General features: G+C 42.1%; 1 protein-coding gene across 1 annotated transcript in view; it reads left to right on the top strand.

The window, feature by feature from the left end:
* The window catches only part of adcy5 (adenylate cyclase 5), a 120,494-nt gene that overhangs the window by 62,620 nt on the left and 35,664 nt on the right, over window positions 1–22,210 (top strand). Inside the window, exons 2-3 of the mRNA XM_056289066.1 lie at window positions 2,072–2,221; window positions 3,137–3,258. Coding sequence (XP_056145041.1) covers window positions 2,072–2,221; window positions 3,137–3,258 — 272 coding nt within the window. The remainder of the gene's footprint in view (window positions 1–2,071; window positions 2,222–3,136; window positions 3,259–22,210) is intronic.

Below are 22,210 nucleotides of genomic sequence, written 5' to 3'. Positions count from 1 at the left end.
GTGAATAAGTGTGACTTTTCATGGAAAACACGAAATTGTTTGGGTGATCCCAAACTTTTGAACGGTAGTGTATATATATATATTTACTATAAAAAAATCAAGTTTTTCATTGTTCATTTCTGTCTTAAGGGGGGTTGAGATTCAGTGAAGCTGAGCATTTTGGATTTGAATGCTGTTTTGAATTGTGTGTGGTGAGTGTGTGTGTGTGTGTGTGTGTGTAAATAATAGTAATGGGAGTTACAATAGCAACATCTAACACCAACAGGATTTGAATGAGAGTATTCAAAAAGCCAAATTGAAAAACTGTCTGGGGAACATGAAGACTCCTGGCTCTTAGAGGAGACTAGCTTGTGATAATTGTGTGTGTGTGTTTGTGTGTGTGTGTGTATGTTTTTTTTTAAGTGCCAAGTGCAAATCATGGCTTAATCAGAATCAGAATACTTTATTTATCCCCGAGGGGAAATTGAGTATTAATTTAGGGTTGAGAATTAATTTTGGATAACGCCTCAGTCTAACATTCATGGGATGAAGAAAAACTTAATAAGCCTTTTTTTGCAACATATCACCCTCTTGCTTGTCTTTCACCTTGGTTTCTTTCTTTCCTTTTTTCCCCCCTCAATTCGTGCTTCACTTGCAGCCCTCTGAGCCTAGTCCCCCCCCCTGTAACCACTCCTCCCTCTCCTGAGCGTGCTTCGTTCTGGTCGGAAACCTGCTCAGGGGCTTCTGACTTGATAAAGACGTGCTGTGTTTGTTCATTTGGTTCCATCAACGGAGAAGCCTGTGGTGTGAATGTGACTCAGCCATTTGATTCAGCCCATTGTGTGGCTCTGTGAAAAGAACGGGCCTCCGGCACTGGCTAGCTTCTGGCTGCTGGTCTCAGGACCCACTGTACGCCTGGTACAAAATTAAAAAAAAAAAAAATCAAGCATCTGAGCCTTGGACACATGACAGTTGCTGGCTGTCTAATAGGTGGAGACTTGGCTGTGGCAAGCACCAGTATGTAGTCCCTGCAAACGGGTCTCACCGAGTAGGTTTGCTATAATCCTAATTTACTGATAAGATTGAAGAAATATTCAACTGAATGTTTGAGAATTTACAGATATCTGAGGGTATAAAAAGCTCCATTCTGACCGTAGGCTCGGCCATCACAGCAGAAGCTTGATGAAGTCGTGCTCATTAGGGCTCTGCTAGCCAGCCTGCAAATATGATAAATATCAGCTCACAAGCATTCCAGAGACCCCTGGTATGTGCATCTATTAGCTGTTAATTGGTCCATTTGATCTGCATAAATGTCAACTAATTAAACCATATTTAGGGTAACCAGTCTCTGAGATGCACACGGGCACCCATAAACGCATGCGTAGTTTCCTCCAGAGCTGAAGTAGCCTTTGTGTCATAAGCACATCTGCAGAATTAGTGCGTCGCTCAGACCAGACAGAGAGACTGGTCTGGTGAATGTTGTTTAAACCATGAGAGGGTTGAGGTGCCCTGCTCCCAGTCCAGAGGGAGAGGTGCACAAGTAGAGAGAGAGCGTTTGTCAATGGAGGTCCCTGTACTCTGAGTGAAAGAGAGGGGGAAAAGCTCCAGGACAAAAAAAACCCCAAAACATCAAACTATCTGTACCTCCCCACAACACACACACACACACACACACACACACACACACACACACACACACACACACACACACACACTCCCCATTCTCTCCTGCTGCTTTTTTTTGTGCGCTCCCTCTATCTTCGATTTCCCCATTTAAAGAAAACAAGACTTTCAATTTGCAGCCTGTTCAAAACAAAGACGCAGAGATAATATCGATTTTTGCACATGAGATCTCTCAGCAGAAAGGGAAGCAATGTTCCGGTTGATTCTAAGTGACTGATCGTTATCACTTGGTCAACAAACCATTTTAGATTGAATAATCAGTCTCTGTTTCCCCCTGCATCCGTCCACCCTCACTACCACCACCCCCCTCCCTTCTGTGCCTCCCCATTCCTTGTCTTTACACCCCCCCCCCATGTCTACACCCTCCCCTGTACCTCCCCCCCCCCTCCCCCTACACCCGGATCCACAGGTAGTGTCCAATGTGCTGATCTTCTCCTGTAGCAACATAGTTGGAGTGTGCACCCATTACCCGGCCGAGGGTTCCCAGAGACAGGCCTTCCAAGAGACCAGGGAATGCATTCAGGCTCGTCTCCACTCCCAGAGGGAGAACCAGCAGCAGGTGAGAGAGACAGAGACGTGGAAGTGCTGAGTTGGTGGGGGCTGGGTGGCAGGTCTGCTATCTGTGTCCTGCAGGCCTAGCTATAGCTCTTAACTTTACAGCTCTGGAGCATCCAAGCCAGGCTAACTGATAAACCTCAGAAATGTAAAAGACAGATTGTTTGAAACGTTAAAATATGGCTGATGACCATGTTCAAATATGATCAATTATTACATTTACCAAAAAAACACCCACAATGCTCACTGGCTAGGCTGGGAAGGGTGCGGTGAAGCAGAAAAGGCAAGTTTTGCAGCGGCTAAATTTAAATAGAAGTTAAATTCAGGGTTAAGAGTTTGGTAGTGGTTAAGGTTAGGGTTAAGGGTTAAGTTGTGGTTACTCATCATGTTGAGCAAGGACATCGATCAGCCATCTTTGTCTAATCACGTCGTTTCCGACATTATTTCTGGAACAATTCACTTCCTTCTTTGGCTGCTTGGGCTTTAGTCAAAAATGCTCTCATTATTAATTTTCAGAGGCTTCAAAAATAAACCGATACCATGTTTTATGTACGACAAGTAGACCCCCCCCTTGGGGGTGTAGTGGCAGCAGCAGTCACCCCTTGCCCCCCCATCCCTTTGCTTTACATACAACATGGAGGCATCATCTGGGGTTCACCAGCACACATCACTCGACAGTGGCATTGCGCAGTTGATCAATAGGCGGGGGTAGGGTGTGCACCAAGCGCTCTATGCTAACTGTCACCGGGAAGTGGCCATGAACCACAACTCTCACGTTACTTTGTCAGTTTGACTCACCCCTCTGGTCATCTTTTTCTTTTTCTGCACTTCTCTCTCCCTCCCTGTCTCTCTCTCACCTCACCTACACTCTACCTTTTACTTTCCTCATGCTGCCATCCAACTCGCCTTTTCTCTGCAGGAACGTCTCCTACTCTCTGTGCTTCCCCGCCATGTTGCCATGGAGATGAAAGCTGACATTAACGCCAAGCAGGAGGACATGATGTTTCACAAGATCTACATCCAGAAGCATGACAATGTCAGGTAGGGGCACCGTGGGAGGAGACTGGGTGGGCAGTGGGTGGGTGGGGGGGGGTTTAGTGAAACGAGAGAAGAGGAAATGGACAAGGAGGAGGCTGTTGTTTATAGGAGGAGGGCAGCGGGATGGCATTTGCAGAGGTGGACGCACATTCGAGGCGCTATGAATAACAAACTAATCCCCACTGTTTATGAATCATTTTAGGCTATAGGCATCTCTTAACCAGGACAGTAGCGCATGTGCACGCCCACACAAATACAGACTCATCCCTGCACACTTTTGTCTTTATAAAAGGCATAAAATCAACTTTCATGAATAAAACAGACAATTTATAAAGAATGCAAAATGTTTAGCCCCTAAAGTATGTTGTTACAAGAGGTTATAACATGTCACTAGTGAGAATTAGTTATAACAATAGTTAATACTCTCTATAGTTATGACTATCTCCAGGTGAGATAGCAACACATTCCTAACAGGAAGCGATGTACAAGATGTGTGTATATCTATTGAAGTCCTGTCTGTTCATTTTTTTTCCTGAATAACAGAGGATGCCTTCTATTTCCTTACTGCTCTGATGTCTGTCATATAAATCAACAAGAACTCTATACAGGACTATAGTCCAGACCAATACAGTATGTCTGATTGCACAGCGCCTCATCCTTGAGAATGAATTGAATGTCGTCTACAGGTTTCTGTAAGGCTAAATGGTTTTATTTAACTGTATCACAGATGACTAATCCTAAGTGCCACCCACCCTTATTTACTGTTGATGTCTTGAGCATGTTATTATCCTCCAATGATCCGCCAATGATAAGCAAACCATTTAGCCAGCTACCGCAAATTATAATTGATGGTTCCTTGAGATCAGAAAGCTTTTCTTCATAAAGCCAACAGCAAGGCCTTCAGTATACCTTTGAAGGATCCTTGTAGGAATGCACTATATGAATGGAACAATAATGACAGCAAAACAAAGGTAAAAATTGGGGTCAAATCATTCCCCTCACGGCAAATTATGGCAAAATTCCCCATCAGTTGTAAATTGGAGCTCCAGATGATAGAGTTGCCAATCAGTGTGGCTTTTGTGCTGTTGGGTAAGTTTAATATTCTCCCATCAATAATTTTTGACTTGAAAAGCGTGCCAAAATTAGTGAAACATTAAGCTATTTTCCACTCTTCTATTCTGACTTGACTGCCGGTCTGCCACAAGCCCCGTGAGACGTGGCTGCAATAGTAGATACTCGTCCGATCACACAGTTTAGCAAGTAGGTTTTCATTTTTTGAAATCGACAAAAAAAAAACCCCAAGAAAAACAAACAAACAAAAAAAACCAAACAATTCCATCCATTCAGTTGGAATTTTGGATGCCATTTTACATGATTCCCAGGCATTTCTTTTAACCATCGTGGATTTGCCTTGTCCTCACTGACAGGGTTTAGATTTGGTCAATTCATGGTCATATGATGCAACAAGGATTCCCATTTCTCATATTCCAGTGGCCTTCTCTTGATTGCAGTTCAAGATATTTTAAGGCAGTCCTCCCTCCTGGACGAGCTTAATAGTTTTTTCGTTCGGTTTGAGGTTTTTGACACCAACCTCCCGGAAGAAGACTCCACCGCTGCCGATATGAACAGCGCACTGGCCATCGCCAAGTCCGACATGCGCAGGTCATTTATGTGCATGAACACCTGCAAAGCGGCCGGCCCGGACGGCATTCCAGGCCGGGTGAACGGAGCATGCGCAGTGCAGCTGGCGGGTGTCTTCACAGATATTTCAACCTCTCCCTTTCCCCGTGTGTAGTTTCCCCCCCTGCTTTAAATCATCAGTCATTGTACCGGTGCCGAAGAAGACCAAGGTAACATGCTTGAATGATTGGCGTCCTGTTGCTCTCACTCCCATAGTGAGTAAATGCTTTGAGAAGCTTGTTAAGGGTCTAATCTGTAGCATGTTACCGCCCACCCTTGACCCCCACCAATTTGCCTACCGACAAAATAGATCCACTGATGACGCAATAGCCACTATACTCCATACTGCACTCGCCTACCTGGAGAAAAGGAACTCCTATGTGAGAATGCTGTTTGTAAACTACAGCTCAGCATTCAACACCATAGTCCCCTCCAGACTCTACACCAAACTCAGGGACTTAGGACTCCACCCCAGCCTGTGCAGCTGGACCCTGAACTTCCTGTCAAGCCGACACCAGGTGGTGGGGATGGGCTCCAACACCTCTGCCCCTCTTACCCTCAACACAGGAGCCCCACAGGGCTGCGTCCTGAGTCCCCTCCTCTACTCCCTGTATACCCATGACTGCGTGGCCACAAATAGCGCCAACTTGGTGATAAAGGTTGCTGACAACACGACGGTGATGGGCCTGATCACCGATGATGACGAGACGGCATACAGGAAAGAGGTTAACAATCTAACAAAGTGGTGCCAAGAGAAAACCCTTCTCTCAACGTCGATGAAACCAAGGAGCTGATTGTGGACTACAGGAAGAGAGGGGGGAGGCTGGACCCCATCACCATCAACGGGACTGCTGTAGAGAGGGTCAAGAGCTTCAAGTTCCTCAGTGTCCACATTACCGAGGACCTCACCTGGGATGAACACACCAGCCATGTGGTGAAGAAGGCACAGCAACGTCTCGTTCGCCTCAGGTGACTGAAGAAGTTCGGCATGGGGTCCAGGATTCTACAGGCCTTCTACAGAGGCACAACTGAGACCATCCTGACTGGATGCATCACCGCCTGGCATGGGAACTGTACGGCCCAAAACCGCAAAACACTGCAGAGGGTTGTGCAAACGGCCCAGGACATCAGTGGATGTGAGTTTCCCTCCATCCAGGACATAGACAATAGATGTTGTGTCAGCAGAGTGTGTAGGATTATCAAAGACCCCAGCCACCCCAACGATGGACTGTTCCAACTGCTACTGTCAGGAAAGCGGTACTGCCGCCTCGAAGCCCGGACCAGTAAGCTCCGAAACAGCTTTTTCCACCAAGCAACCAGGCTTTTGAACAAAGAACATTAAAGACACTAAACCTTGTGCTGGAGTGATGGTACTGACCTATGGTCTTCAGCGGATCATCGGTTTACACACACACACACACACACACACACACACACACACACACACACACACACAGAAGTAGCTTGGCATACAAAAACACACAAATATACAAGCAACTACACACACATATGCACATTTATTAAGGCTGGGCCTACACACACATAGCATCTTACATACACCACACACTACTTATTATTATTATTACTGCTTTTTTGTTCTGTTTTGTTGTTATTCTATTGCTATTACTGCTGCAGTGTTGTGGAGCCGAAACTCAAGAATTTTACTCTTATACTTTTATAATGAGACGGAAAGAATCTTGTTTTTCCTGAATCTCTTTTATTTCAACATGTCAGGATTGCGGCACTTTGATGTAACTGTAATATTTCTGTTAATAGAGAATTTCCGAGTTTTAAGCAATGATATCTTTGGTGTATGTAATGAGGTACTCACCCACCTTCCTTTTGAAAATTGGATGACGGTGCCGAGTGGTGAGCGCTGTCACCTCACAGCAAGAAGGTCCTGGGTTTGAACCCCGGGGTTGTCCAACCTTGGGGGTCATCCCAGGTCGTCCTCTGTGTGGCGTTTCCATGTTCTCCCCGTGTCTGTGGTGGGTTTTCTCCGGGTGCTCTGGTTTCCCCCACCATCAAAAGAAACATGCATGTTAGGGTTAATACTCCTGTCTGTGCCCCTGACCAAGGCAATGGGAAAAGAGCTGGAGTTGGTCCCCGGGTGCAGCATGAAGGCAGCAGCCCACTGCTCCTAGCTACACAGATCACAGCTTGGATAGGTTAATTATCAGCAAATGGATTTCCCCAAAGGGATTAATAAAGGAAACAGAAGAACTAATTTCTTGCACATTAGTGTCAGTGCCACCCAGAAAATATACACCAATGTAGTTTTCAACGCCCTGATTTTTTTTTTTTTTTGCATTTCCTGGAGTTAAAAATGGGCTAAATTAAGATTTATTTATTTATTTTTGCCACTGGTCTACCAGTGTTGAGAAACATAAACATTACCATGAAGAGCAATTGTCCATATAATTCATGCTGATAGTCTGAGTCAACCCTCTGTTTAACAAACAAAGTAAAGGAGGGTTTTTTTTTCTTCCCAACAGTTTTTCCTACTAGTTTAAATCTGGCCGAAACAGCCATACGTTCAGAAGAAAGGCACTTCTGAACAAAAGTACATGGCAGCATGCCTGGATTCAGGAAGAAGCCATACGAAAGACTAAGGGCACAAAGTAAAAGATGAAATTATAGCACTTGGTATATCAGAAGCTGGGAACAGCGGTCTAATTTCTAACACCATTCGTACTGTGATGCTCAGTGGTGGCAGCACCATGCCGTCAGGTTCTTTGTTGGTGTCACTAACTGGGAGACTTGTAAGGATGGAGGAAACAATGAATTGAGCCAAATTCAGGAAAATGCTTGGAGAGACAATGCTTCAGTGCCAAAGACCTGAGAGTGCAGAACCAATTCATGCTCCATATAGGCATGGTTACATTAAGCAGGCAACAATATCAACAACCAAGTCAACATGAGAACACTGAACAAATTCACCAAAAGGAAATGTATCACTGTCCTTTATTGGTCCAACTCAAGACAGAATTGAATCCCTTTTGAAATATGTGACATGACTTAAAGATGGACATTCATAGAGCTCCGCATCCACTTTCACTGATGTTGAACAAAACCCACAAAAGAGGATGGATGTCATTAAAAAAAACAAAAACTACCATATTTCTTTAATGTGCTTGTGTTGAGATTGTGGGTTTTACCAGTGGTGCCCCTACCTCTGCACAGAGTATGCAAAGTGCATACCCAGTAGCCCCAGGGAAAATTTGAATTGACAGCACACTCGTTTTGAGAATATACAAACACCTTCAAATAAAGTTTCGTTGGTTTTTAGTGCAAACACTAGCATTGGTGATCTGTACTCGGTGTAATCAAATCCAACACATTAACCTTTCTACAAGTCTGGCTATACTTGCAACAATTAAAAAAAATTATGGTGCCGATTCATACAAACAGATTTGAATATTTCCACAATATTATACACTACAGGGCTTTTTCAAACTGGTTGGGATGTAATATTGGGATAATTCCCAACCCGAACTGTGAATAATATAGCCTATACAGGCATTAGGTGACCTAATTTCTCTGAAAACTCTACTGTAAACAAGAGCCAAGTTATTGACGTCATGGTAGGCCTACATGCTAATAACTAAAGAACATAAACTTACAATAAAATAACAATTATTTTGCCACAAATAGAGTACATTTTCGACATGAACTAATTTCTGCAGCTGGATAAGGTCTTCTTTAAATGGTGAAATGTGAATTTGCAGCACCGTAAGTAGATCCACTGCTCAGCCTCCCAGCAGGCCCTGTTTGGAGTTGAAGCTTTTCAAGTCAAGTATTGGGTCTTCACAGTTCACAAATTAAACGCAGTAAATACTGTGTATTAGTGTGTTTGCTTCTGGGCTGGACTAAGGTACGGGCAAATTTGTGGTAGATCGCAGGACGTCAAAGAACCTCTCATCTGTCTGTGTAACTTCAGAGAGAATCCATCGAGTGCCCCTGAATTTTACTACTGTGTGTGCTTCAAGAATAGGTTTGCTTCTTTTGAACCCAGGCCTCATTAAAATGTTTAATTTAGAATCATGCGGACAAAAACTTCACTGATCTCTTCAGTCTTGCCAAAGTTACCGCTTCGCTGAGTCCTCTCCCTAGGCTTCAACATGGTCCAATGGGGCAGTTGTTTATGCCTTACGTTCGTCAATATTGAAGTGATCAGTAAAGTTTTGGATTTTTTTTCTTCCCTGTAAGATTCTAAAAAAATCCTGACAGTGGTCTGGGTACAGAAAAAGTGAACCTATCCTTTAACAAATTTCTTCGATGTGATATGGGCAAGATGCTTGTCTTTACACTAACTTGTGTATTCTCATATCTGTTGTTTTAATGAACATGTTCTTTTGTGTAATACTGGCTGGTATTGCTGCTGTAGCTTACATCTACATACATGCCGTGATGTCAAGGTCTCTAATTTTCTATATTGGATGTCTCTAGTCTTGTCATGTTGTGTTGCAAAGAATAATCACGTCCTCCTTACTTTATTTTCCATGTAATGTTTGACTCCTGCCTGCACGCTCTTATCCGCTGTTGCACTGACCCAGTTCCTCCTTGGGGGTCATTTAAATGTTCCCTTATCTATATTTTTACATATTTTCAATTGTCGATAAAATTTGGTAAAAAAACAACTCAATGTTCGCAGCTGGTGTGTGTGTGTGTGTGTGTGTGTGTGTGTGTGTGTGTGTGTGTGTGTGTGTGTGTGTGTGTGTGTGTGTGTGTGTTCAGCCAGGGCCTGTCTTTCATCACACCTTTCTGCACCTCTGTTAACTGGCTAACATCTCTCTGTGCTGCTTTGATCTTGGCTTCCAGCCTTCACTTCCATGGAAGGCACTGTTGGTGACCTGTGTTCTTAATCCTGTACCAAAGCATCTCCAGGATCAAGGTTGCAGTGGCATATACAAGCTCATTGGTCTCTGTTATGGTGGCAGTCGAGATATTGTGTAAGGCTGTGTTCACATCCGCAAGCAGGCTTTGTGTGTGTACTTTGTTACTGAGTCGTGGAAGCCGAGCGCGGGGGTTGACTGTCTTTAGTCTGGCTATGATTCTGTTTTGAACCTCAGTAGCTTCAGCTGTAAGTTATGATGTGAAAATATCTCCAGCCATCCAAAGTGAATTATTGATTCAGGACCACCGCAATACATTCTTGTTAGGCATTCATAATGTGTGTGTAAATATATATATATATATATATATATATATATATATATATATATATATATATATATATATATAAACAAACAAACACCCTCTCACCCTTTTTCGGGTGGTGTGTGTCTTCCTCAAGCTTGGTTCCTCTACCAGAGGCTTGGGAATTTGAGGGTTCTGCGCAGTATCTTAGCTGTTCTTAGGACTGCACTTTTCTGGACAGAGACCTCGGATGTTGCTGGAGCCACTCTCCCAGTTTAGGGGTCACAGCCCCCTGGGACTACTGTAGATTTCACCTTCCACATCCGATCTAGTTCTTCCTTCAGCCCTTGTTATTTCTCTAGCTTCTCATACTCTTTCTTCCTGATGTTGCTGTCACTCAGGATTGTTACATCAAACACTACTGCTGTCTTCTGTTCCTTGTCGACCACCAGAATGTCAGTTGACCAGCCAGCACCTGCTTGTCAGTCTGGAACTTGAAGTCTCACAGGATCTTAATTCTGCCATTCTCAACCACCTTTGGCGGTGTCTCCCATTTGGACTTGGGCGTGTCATTCTGTACTCAGTACAGATGTTCCTGTATACTATCCCAGCCACTCAGTTATACCTTTCAGTGTATGATTTCCCAGCTAGCATTTTACACCCTGCTACTAAGTGCTGGACTGTCTCAGGGGTGTCTTTGCACAGCCTGCCTCATGGGCAGAGGTGGAAAAAACCCAGTCCAGAAAATAAAAACCCTAACCACGTCTTTACTCCATCCATGTATTAAACCAGCTGATTTGGAAAACTAGTCAGTGCAATCTGATGGTTTAGTACATGGGTGGAGGAAAGACACAGTTAGGGTTTTACTTTCTGGGCTGGGTTTTTCCACCTCTGATCATGGGTCTTGTCTGGTGTGGTAGACCATTGCCTCAACCAATCTGGTGCTGAGTGCTTGTTCTTGTGCTGGTATGATCAGAGCCTCTGTGCTGTCCTTCAGTCCAGCCTTTTCTAGCCACTGGTAGGATTTCTTGATATTAGCCATGTCTTCTATCTGTTGGTGGTACATCCCATGGAGAGGCTTGGTCTTCCATGATACCTCCTCTTCTTCTTCCTCCCCACTCTGTCTTCTACTGCTGAGGTACTCACTCAGCAGTTCATCCTGGGGGCCCCTCTTTCTGATGTACTTGGGGATGTTACTTGTTTCATCCTTGATAGTGGCTCTGACACTCACCAATCCTTGGCCCCCATCATGTCCTGATATCTGTGGCCTGTATCTCCTACTTTAGCCAGCGTGTTATTCCAGCTGGGTATCTGTTGACTGGTAGGGCATATGTGTTGATGGCTCGGATTTTGTTCTTCCCATTGACTTGGCTCCTCAGAACCTGTCGCACTCTCTGGAGGTATTTGTTTGTAGCTGACTTCCGTGCTGCCTCCTCATGGTTTCCATTTGCCTGTGGAATACCCAGGTACTTGTACCTGTCCCGTATGTCTGTTATCCTGCCATCTGGTAGTTCAACCCCTTCAGTTGTCACCACCTTACCTCTTTTTGCCACCGTTCAACCGCACTTGTCCAGTCCGAATGACATCCCAATGTCATTGCTGTGGATCCTGGTGAAATGGATAAGTGAGTCAATGTGTCACTCAATCCTGGCATACAGCTTGATGTCATCCATGTATAGTAAGTGGCTGATGGTAACTCCACTTCTGAACCTGTATCCATATCTATTGTTTGTGATGATTTGACTGAGGGGGTTCAGGCTTATGCAGAGCAGCAGCGGGGATAGTCCTTGGTATATGCCACATTTGATGGTTACCTGTGTGATCGTCTTTGAGTTGACTGCTAGTGTTGTTTTCTACTGCCACATTGAGTTCTTGATGAAGGCTATTAGTGTCCTATTGGCTTTGTATAGTGCAGAGTGCTCCAATAACCACGTGTGGGGCATTAAATCATAGGCTTTCCTGTAGTCAGTCCAGACTGTTCTCAGGTTAGTCTGTCTTAGAGTCTTGGGTGACTGCTCTATCAACCAGTAGCTGATGCTTTGATCCTCTGGTGTTGTTCCCAGTTCCTTTCTGTGTTTCGTTCATGTATTGACTTGTGCCCATTCAGTTTAGCTATTATTGCCTAACGGGATCTTCCATTTTGTGGAGAGGCAGGTTATCAGCAGGTAATTTTAAGTTTTTGTACCCTTGTGGGGATCCTTCTTGATCAGTATTGTTCTCCCCTGTGTTAGCCAGTCAGGGTGAAAACCTGATGTTAGCAGCTGGTTCATCTCTGTTGTCAGGTGTTCATGGAATGCCATTAGCTTCTTCAGCCAGTACGCATGAATCATGTCAGGGCCTGGTGCAGTCCAGCTCTTCATGTTTGAGACTTGTTGTTGGATGTCGGCCACTGTAATGATAACTGGTTCTTGTTCTCGGATATTGCTGTGGTCTGCTCTTAGGTCCACCAGCCACTGGGCATTAATGTTGTGTGATGCCTCCTTTTCCCATATATCCTTCCAGTATCGCTCAGTCTCCCTTGTTACTCTGCAGCTGGGAGTACACTTTGGATAGTTTATTGAGGAACAGGCCATTTATTCTTTTGGCTTCTGCTTCTCTAGTGTATCTCTTCAGCCTGGCAGTCAGAGCTGTACGCCATTGTTTGGCAATTTCTAGGGTCTCAGTTATGGACATCTTGCTGTACTTTTTCAGCCAGGGCCTGTCTTTCATCAAACCTTTCTGCACCTCTGCTAACTGGCTAACATCTCTCTGTGCTGCTTTGATCTTGACTTCCAGCCTTCACTTCCATGGAGGGTACTGTTGGTGACCTGTGTTCTTAATCCTGTACCAAAGCATCTCCAGGATCAAGGTTGCAGTGGCATATACAAGCTCATTGGTCTCTGTTATGGTGGCAGTTGAGATAGTATGTAAGGCTGTGTTCACATCCGCAAGCAGGCTTTGTGATGGTACTTTGTCACTGAGTCGTGGAAGCCGAGCCCGGGGGTTGACGGTCTTTAGTCTGGCCATGATTCTGTTTTGAACCTCAGTAGTTTCAGCTGTCATGGCTGATAGGATTGTTTCAGCTGGTTGGAGTCTGTCCTCATGTATCTTTTGCCTACTGGGCAGCCATTCAGGGTGCTAAATTCTGTAGTCATCCTGTTGGAGCCTCTCCATCTCAAATTGTGACAGTAGATTACTTCTATTAATTTTTGCGCATTGAGCCACTAGCTGCTTCTGATTCAGTGTGGAACTAGGTCTCCTACTGGTCCACAGTTCCCACATATGCTTCATATAGCTCCACTCCTGGGGTCTGCTGTTATAGTAGCATTCCATCAGTTCTAGGTTCTTGGCCCTTGTCCATGAATGTCATGTTCCAATAGCCCATTTTTCATCAGGTTGTCCTGGTTCCCCAACACCTGACGCGGACCTTATTAACCGGGGTGATGTCTGAGCCGGTATGACTCTATTCATGTTAATCTCACTCATATCTGAGGTAGTTGGCTTGTATAGCATTAGGAGTCTTAGCCTCGGACTCTTGCTGGAGACTTGTCCCAACCAGGGTTTGAACTGCCCGATCTCCAGCATGAAAGCTGGCATTTTTACCCACTGAGCCATCTAGAGACACACACACACACACACACACACACACACACACACACACACACACACACACACACACACACACACACACACACACACACACACACACACACACACACACACACACACACACACACACACACACACACACACACACACACACACACACACACACACACACACAACGTCGGTTTGTAAAAGAGATTACGAAGGTGAGATGCAGTTGAACACCTACAAGCAGATTTGGCACCATCTTGAGGGAATGAAAACATACTACCCAGATGATACTGAAAGATAAGACAGACCTGTAGGCTTTCATATGTCCAGCATTTGTATGTGATCAATGGAAAGAAATTGTATAAAATTTGTACATTCTTATGGATTGAGTTGTATAATCCCCTAACCCAGGTTGTAGAAGTTAATAAACAAGCCCATTCAATGAAGTGCATCCGCAGGCACTGTTATATTTATTTATTTGAGAGGGGGGGCTATTCTTTTCTATTGGCCTGCATCCACGTCACGTGACTGTCAAGTTTCTTTCTGCAAAAACAAAAATGACCGACATTCCTTCTATTCTCAGTGGAAAATGTAATATTTTAAGATAGTTGGCATTGAAATGCATTTTGATAACATTTCTAGCAAGAAACTGCCTTTTATTTTCATAATCTTCATTCCGTGAATGTATATGATCTTTAGATTGTTAGTTATTATGAAGAATCTTTCAAGTCTCGCCAGAACATTGTTGGAATGTAACATTTTCTATGATTGCTATGATGATTTCAATGGACGCTGCTGTCACTGAAAGCACGTAGCTTGCATGTTGTTTGAGTCATCTTTGCGTTGTTTAGTTATCTGAGCTGTTATGTTATTTGTGTTATTTTATGTAGCTGTTTGATGTTCTTTCAATAGAAAAAAAATCATAGATTTTAGGGTGCCCCAGGGATGACATATTCCTCCTTCTTTGGATTTCTAAGCACACGGGCAGTTTAGTAAAGTCATGAGGGGATCGAGCAAACATATGGAAACTATGATTAAAAAAAAATAGGCCTAAAGTTCCTTAAATACACTTGAAGTGTTACATAACTCCCGCTGACATTGAACACAACCCCAAAACACATTTCTATAATAATTGCTAAAATACCCTAACTAAATCAATATTTGTATGCTTTTTTTCCCTCAAATAAACCACCTAAGTGCAGTATAATTTATGTTTTGACAATAGTAAATATTTCATATATTCTGTAGATATCTTTTTACAACCCAAGTTTGCAAACCAGAAGAACTAGAACTATGGTGTTGATTTGTATCAAGCTGTATGGCATGGCTCAAGGGAATTGTAGTTTTAAAAAATATAGTGTTTTCTAGAATTGGAAGTTGTAAATACTGAATTGAGAGTACACTGAGCAGTTTAAAGGGAGGGGAAACCCATTTGTGCAATCAGATTTTAAATGTCTAATTGTTCAATAGGTGAAAATTAACTTTGACCATATTTGACAGTGCCCCCACTTGGTGACTATATGGGTATAGTCAAATAGCTGGGGTCAAGAGGTCTCTATAACAGGTGGTCCTATATCTGTAGCCCTTTCTGTTGCTGAATAACAAGGCTTCCGACATGCATTGGGGTTGAGGTTCAGAGGTCAATATTTCAAAGTAGGAATCATTTACATTCTTCAGACTGAAAGAGTGTTACTTTACAGGTCGAGACCTTTCCAATGATGCATTTGGTTTGGCCCTATGGCAAAGTTTTAATTTTAACATTTCATGGACACAGCCTTGCAGCCTTGGGTCCAGGCTTACTTTCAGAGAGCCTTTTTGAGACCCAACACATGAAATGAAAGGTCTTTAGTTTTTTTTGCTGTTTTTTTGGAAATAGTGACAAACATCATTTAATGTAATAATTTGTTACTCATTTACAACCAAACTAGTAATTTTAGCCTACTTAGGAGCTTATTTTCCTGATGAAATGCAAGCTTTCTTTTATGACCTAACCATACCCTAACCTTAACCCAAGCAATACAGGCCCCTTACCTGTAGTTATGCCCTGGATAGTCACCAGGATTACAATATGTAAAGATGACTTATCTAAAAAAAACAACTTTCTTTTCATGTCTTGGGCCTCCAAAGGGCTCAGCCTTGGCACTGGCCCAGGCCCAGTTTCAGAGAGCCCTCTGGAGGCCCAATACATGAAATTAAATTTATTTTGTTTGTTTTTGTTGTGGAAATAGTGACCAAAATAAGTCAGCTTTAGACCTAATTTTCCACGTGAAACATCAGTTTTCATATCACCGTTTACCCATTGATTTTTAACATTGCTACTTGGAAGCATGGTCTTTGATTGTCAGGATTACAGTGTATTGTAGTGTCTGTACCCATTTATTATCAGTTTTTGTGCATATATGTTTTAAGACGACCGTGCTCCCTGCTATGACCTGTTAAGGTGTCACGTTACCATAACTGTCTCTTGAGCTCTTGGAAATGGCCCTCACCCTCTTACTAGGTTTAAGTCCACCTATTCTCATCTGAACCATATGTTTGTTTGTTTTTTCTGGATTTACTGTGGCTTCCATGAAAAATATATACTATGAGGACCATGTAGTAATAATAATACATTTTATTTATATAGAATTTTTCAAGAACTACAAGTGCTTCATAGAGGGAAATGTAATACAAATAAAATTGTATTAAAAAAACCTGTTATGGAGGTGATTGGAGGCTTGAGTTTGAAGAAGACTGTTTTGGCAATTTTCAGAACTGTGCAAGCCCATACACCCTAACACCATCAGCTGCCCATACCTGGCCTAGCGCTTTACTCCATGTGACGGGGAACAGCCTGGAATGTCACAACAATTATTTCTGCTAGAAAACACCTTGCCTCATTCATCATAGTATCAGTTTTGTTGAGGTAATCAGGTTGCTGTTTACAAGCTACTAATTAAACAACATATGGTTTAGGCCATCAGTTAAAAATAATTTAAACTCCTGCAAGTCCTGAAGATAAAACATTAACAACAGACTTGTCTGAAAGGCACAAATTACACTTTACTTTCATAGCACCTCCAAACAAGAAACATCCTGAAATGAAGACTGTCCTTCATGACAAGGGGAAAAGTTTTGACAAATTGAAGAGACTTAAATATAGATGAAAGCACTGTGAACTTTATTATGATAACAATAATAATAATCATTACATTTATGTAGCGCTATTCTAGACACCCAAAGCACTTCACATTGAAGGGTAACTCACCTCACCACCACCAATGTGTAGTACCCACCTGGGTGATGCACGGCAGCCATTTTGCGCCAGGATGCTCACCACACATCAGCTTGAGGTGGAGAGGGAGGAATCATTGAGCCAATTACATGGGGGTATGATTAGGTGGCCAGATGGAGAAAGCCAGGTTGGGAATTTTGCCAGGACACCGGGGAACCCCCCTACTCTTTGCGATAAGTGCCATGGAATCTTTAATGAACACAGCGAGTCAGGATCTCAGTTTAATGTCTCATCCAAAGGACAGCTTCTCCTACAGCAATGTGTCACTACAGATACTGCACTGGGGCATTGGGATTTGATATTTGTTGTTTTTATTAGGACCAAAGGGAAGACTGCTCCCTACTGGCCCACCAACACCACTTCCGTTAGCAACTCAGTTTTCCTGGGAGGTCTCCCATCCAAGTACTAGCCAAGCCCATACCTGCTTACCTTCTGTCATTTGGCAGAGCGAGGGTATATGTTGGTATGGCTGCTGGCAATTTATTCATTCTTTTATTGGATGAAGTTATGTGAGTAGGCCTACATGAGGCTATGAAAGCTTAAGTAGAGCTGAAATAGTAAACACCTATGCACCGCCTTATTCTGAAATAAAGACTTTACATAATTTACATCAATTATGTGCCAGCAGCAGGGTTTCAACTGCATCTACTTAATCAGTATCTCTTATTTGCCAAATGTTTAGTTGTTTAATTTTGTTTATTTGGTTTATATATATATATATTTATTTATTCATTTATTTATATGAATTAGAAAACAAACAAAACAAATTAACTGAACAGTAAATATATTGAACAAAATCTCAATAAACAACAAAAATAAGTATTACATGTCTTAAAAGAGTAGGAAGAAGTAACTCACTCAAATGGTCCTACCCCTTTTCTTTATTTAATGTACATGATGTTTATCATGACTAGTCCAGCTATCCACACCAGTGTCCATCATACACAAGTTAAATAATTACCTCAAAGTTTGTCCTCATGCTATTGTTTCCGGTGTTCTTTTTGTGAGTGTTGGACATGTCTGATGGGCACCTGCATGTTGATTTGCCAAATGTATTACTATATAGGAATTTAACATGGTGTAGCAGTGCAGTAAAATTCCACAATAGTTCAAATTATTTATTTGTCATATGCAACAATTACAGTAAGGCAGTAGTTGGCAATGAGATTCTTATTTCTCTGGCTCCCTTCAACAATGCTCATGCAAAAAAAAAAAAAGAGTCATGCAAAGTAAAAATGAGAATCTAAGGTACAAACAAAGTGCAGAAGTTAAAATGTAATACATATAAAAGAAATATAGGAAAATATAAGCTCAAATATAAGACAATGCAAAGACTGCAATGGACTGTATATCAGTGGTAAATGAATAAACTGAAGAGGGGTCGTGCAAGCAAAAAAAACAATATAAGAAAATATATAATCATAATAATAATAATAATAGCAATAATAATAATGGTAAACTTTATTTATATAGCACTTTTCTTAACAATGTTACAAAGTTATTCACAAAAGAAATGAAGCCAGACAAGGCAAAAATGAGAATAAGTCCAAAGGACATGAGCAAAGAAGAGGCAAAAACAATAAATGAGACCAAATAAATAGGAGTAAAAATAAAAAGTATAAATAAACAAAAACATATATCAAACATTTCCAAAAGCTTTCACAAAGTGAAAAGTTCTAAGAAGAGATTTAAAAGAAGCTAGAAATTTAGTGTGTCTGAGTTCAGTAGGAAGAGAGATCTATAGTGTGGAGGCTCTATCCGCAAAAGCCTGATCACCCTTTGTGACTAACCAGCAGGCCTCCATCTGTGGATCTTAATAGTTGAGAGGGCGCATACCAGGTAAATAAATCAGAGATGTGTTTAGGAGCAAGACCATTTAAGGCCTTAAAAGTGAGCTGTAAAATTTTAACATCAATTTGAAATCTAACTGGGAGCCAGCGTAGGGAGGCAAGCACAGGGGTGATGTGATCATGCCTCTTTGGCCCCATAATGAGTCCAGCAGTGGCTTTTTGTACTAACTGGAGATGATAGAGGGGGCCCTGGCTGATACCTGAGTAAAGGGCTTTGCAGTAATTAAGCATGCACAACTTTTTGTAAATCAGCAATTGATAAAAATGACACAATTTTAGATTATCTTGCACAGGAAAAAACATGACTGAACATTTTTGACTTGATTATCAAAACAGATGTTAGTATCGAATATTACCCCTGGATTCCTAGCAGCCAGCTTAGGACTATTTGACAGACCACCAAGATTAGTACCAAAAGGGCTAACAGAATTTGGGGGACCAAACAGAATGACCTCAGACTTATTAAATTTAAGAAAATTTTGGGACATCCAGGATTTAATGTCAGAGAGGCAAGTTGTGAGATTTGCTAGGCTGCTGGGATCTGTGGGTTTTAGTGGCATGTATAACTGAGTGTCATCAGCATAAAAATGGTAAAACACATCATGATTTTGAATAACCTGGCCAAGAGGCAGCATGCATATAGAAAACAGAAGAGGGCCAAGAACTGAGCCTTAAGGGACACCACAACTCAACTAAGCCATCGAGAAATTAGTTACCCAGAACAACTGAAAATGTTCATTGGATAGGTATTTGCGTAATAAACTAAGGGCCGAGCCCTTGATGCCTACCCAAGTCTCCAAGGGGTGTAAGAGGAAACTGTGATCGACTGTGTCAAAGGCAGCACTTCAGTCTAAAAAAACTAAAATCGAGTAGTCATCTCTGTCTGCAGTAAGCGGTAGGACATTAGTTACCTTAAGTAGAGCTGTCTCAGTACTAGGAAGTGCTTTAAATCCAGACTGAAAACTGTTAAAAATACTATTAGTATTCATAAAAGATATCAGTTGAGATGAAATGACTAGCTCTAGAACCTTAGATTAAAAAAAAGATGATTTTGAGATTGGTCTGTAGTTACTTAAGGACAGGGGATCCAAATTAGGTTTCTTTAGCAATGGGAGAGCAATGCCATGCTTAAACCTGTCTGGAAAAGAACCAGAGGCCAGAGACTTACTAAAAATTTGCAATATAACGGGGCTAACAGTGGAAAATACCTGATTGAGCAGCTTAGTGATGTCTAAGATGCAGAAGGAGACTTCATATGGGAGACTGTACGCCAAAACTGAAATAGTAATGGGTTGAGGCTGGGTAAAAAAGGCAGAATTAACATGGGGAATGGAAAGAATGCAAGGGTCAGGTTGGGTTTGGGACCTGATATTCTCCATCTTATTTACAAAATGAGTGAGAAATTTAAGACATAGGATCAAATAAAATATAATACTGTGATGGACTGTATATCAGTGGTAGACCATTAAAGGACTGTATTTGAGCATAGAAAACATTGCATTCCAACAATTGTCTCACAAGACCTGAAATAATCTTCTTAATTAACAAACTAAAGAGCATATACTTTCACTGAATGAAGATTATGAAAATAAAAAGCACATTTCTCGCTAGAAATGTTTCAAAATGCATTTTATTGCTGAAACTATCTTAAAATATTGCATTTTCCACCGAGAATAAAAGGAATGTCAGCCATTTTTGTTTTTGCAGAAAGAAACTTGACAGTTGCAGGATGTGGACACAAGCCAATAGGAAAGAATAGGCCAAGAAAAAAAAAGTAACAGTGCCTACGGATGCGCTCCATTAAACAGGCTTGTTTTGCAACCTCTACAACCTGGGCTAGAGAATTATACAACTCAATCGATAAGAATGTACAATTAATATGCAATTTCTTTCCATTGATTGGAGGAGTCATAGTAGATCGGTGTGTATGTGCATGCACGTGCACATCCGTGTGTGCGTGGCGGCAGCAGGCTGAATATCATGTGGTGGCTGCTTTGGTCTCTCGTCCTGCGGCTCATATGGTCAGGTGGATGCTCAGGCCCAGTGCACACATAAGAGGTGCTATTGTGGCCCTTTTTGCAATTATGATGCGTCTCTTTAAACCCCTATGGGTTAGTGTTGTCTCACGTAGTTCCACTCCCCAGACAAAAAGCGTCTTTTATTCTTCCTCTAAATTGCCATTTATAGAATTATCAGGGTAAGGCTTTCTTTTTTCTTTTTGCCCTAAAATATTTCAGGGAGTGGTTTTGGAAAGTTCATACAAAGCCCTCAGCTTAGCCTGGGAGAGATATAGTTGTAGTAATATGAGTAATATCTTTGCATACCAGTAGTGAGATGGTTATGTGTATGTTAAGAAATATTACCATCATTTTGTCAAAAATATAACTGAGGGACATGGGGGAGGGGGACTCGTGGCACAAATGTTGTAGGATTTAGTAGACTCATTAAGAATTTGGTGGCAGATTAGTATCGCCTGCTAAGCTTGGCTGACTCCGTCTTTGACTATCCAGCAAGTGCCGACTTTGGGTAATTGGGGTTCTGCTGAGAGAGTGACTCGCAACAGGAAGAGGAGTGACAGCTCCCACTGCTGCAGCTATGGCAAGAGAAAGAAAGGGAAGGGAGAAAGTGTAGGGAGTTCCCTGTTGGAGTGGTTTTTTGTAGACATACGTATGTATCATCACCCGTATTCCCGGGCATCTTGCTATGGTCTGCCTTTAAGAAAACGCTGTCCCTTGGACTTCAGCAAGCAGGCCGAAATGTGCTGAACTGTGACATTATGCAAGAGGGCCTTGGGGCGGATGTTTTGAAGCTGCCGGTTTCCCCTCTGCGGGTGACAGAAATGTTCTGAAACAAATCACTGGGGTGGCTCATGTTGCTGCTGTTGCCAGTATCTAGGCCAGCACTTGGACATGGAAAAAAAGTTGCATAAATGGGTAGCACTGTTTTTACCCTTCATTTTAATTTGAAGTTGGGACAGAAAGGACTCTACAGCAAACACACACAAGCAAATATTCTTTTAAGCGAATGGCAAATTTGTTTGGATGACATAAGGGCTCTCTGCCCATGTTAGAGTCTGGCCTGTCCCGTCAACTCCTTTGGTCAGCATGTGTATACACACACACACACACACACACACACACACACACACACACACACACACACACACACACACACACACAAACAAACATACACGTTCCAATCAGAAATATTTTGATATTTTTGAAAGACCCTTCAAAACTACAAAAATTCATCACTATGAGCAACATTGCCAAATTAAATGATTATTTGGTGTGTACTACATTCAGATGCATACCATTTGCCATTTTATTGATGAACAAAAAAATTAAATGCACTCTGACTATTATTTTTTCTTGGATTTTTTTTTTTTTGTGGATTTTTTCCCCCTTTTTTCTCCCCAACTGTACCTGGCCAATTA

Source organism: Lampris incognitus, chromosome 11 (genome assembly GCF_029633865.1).
Source record: "Lampris incognitus isolate fLamInc1 chromosome 11, fLamInc1.hap2, whole genome shotgun sequence".
Classification (NCBI taxonomy): Eukaryota; Metazoa; Chordata; class Actinopteri; order Lampriformes; family Lampridae; genus Lampris; species Lampris incognitus.
The sequence above is the reverse complement of the archived record's forward strand: the minus strand, read 5'-3'. Positions and strand labels throughout refer to the sequence as shown.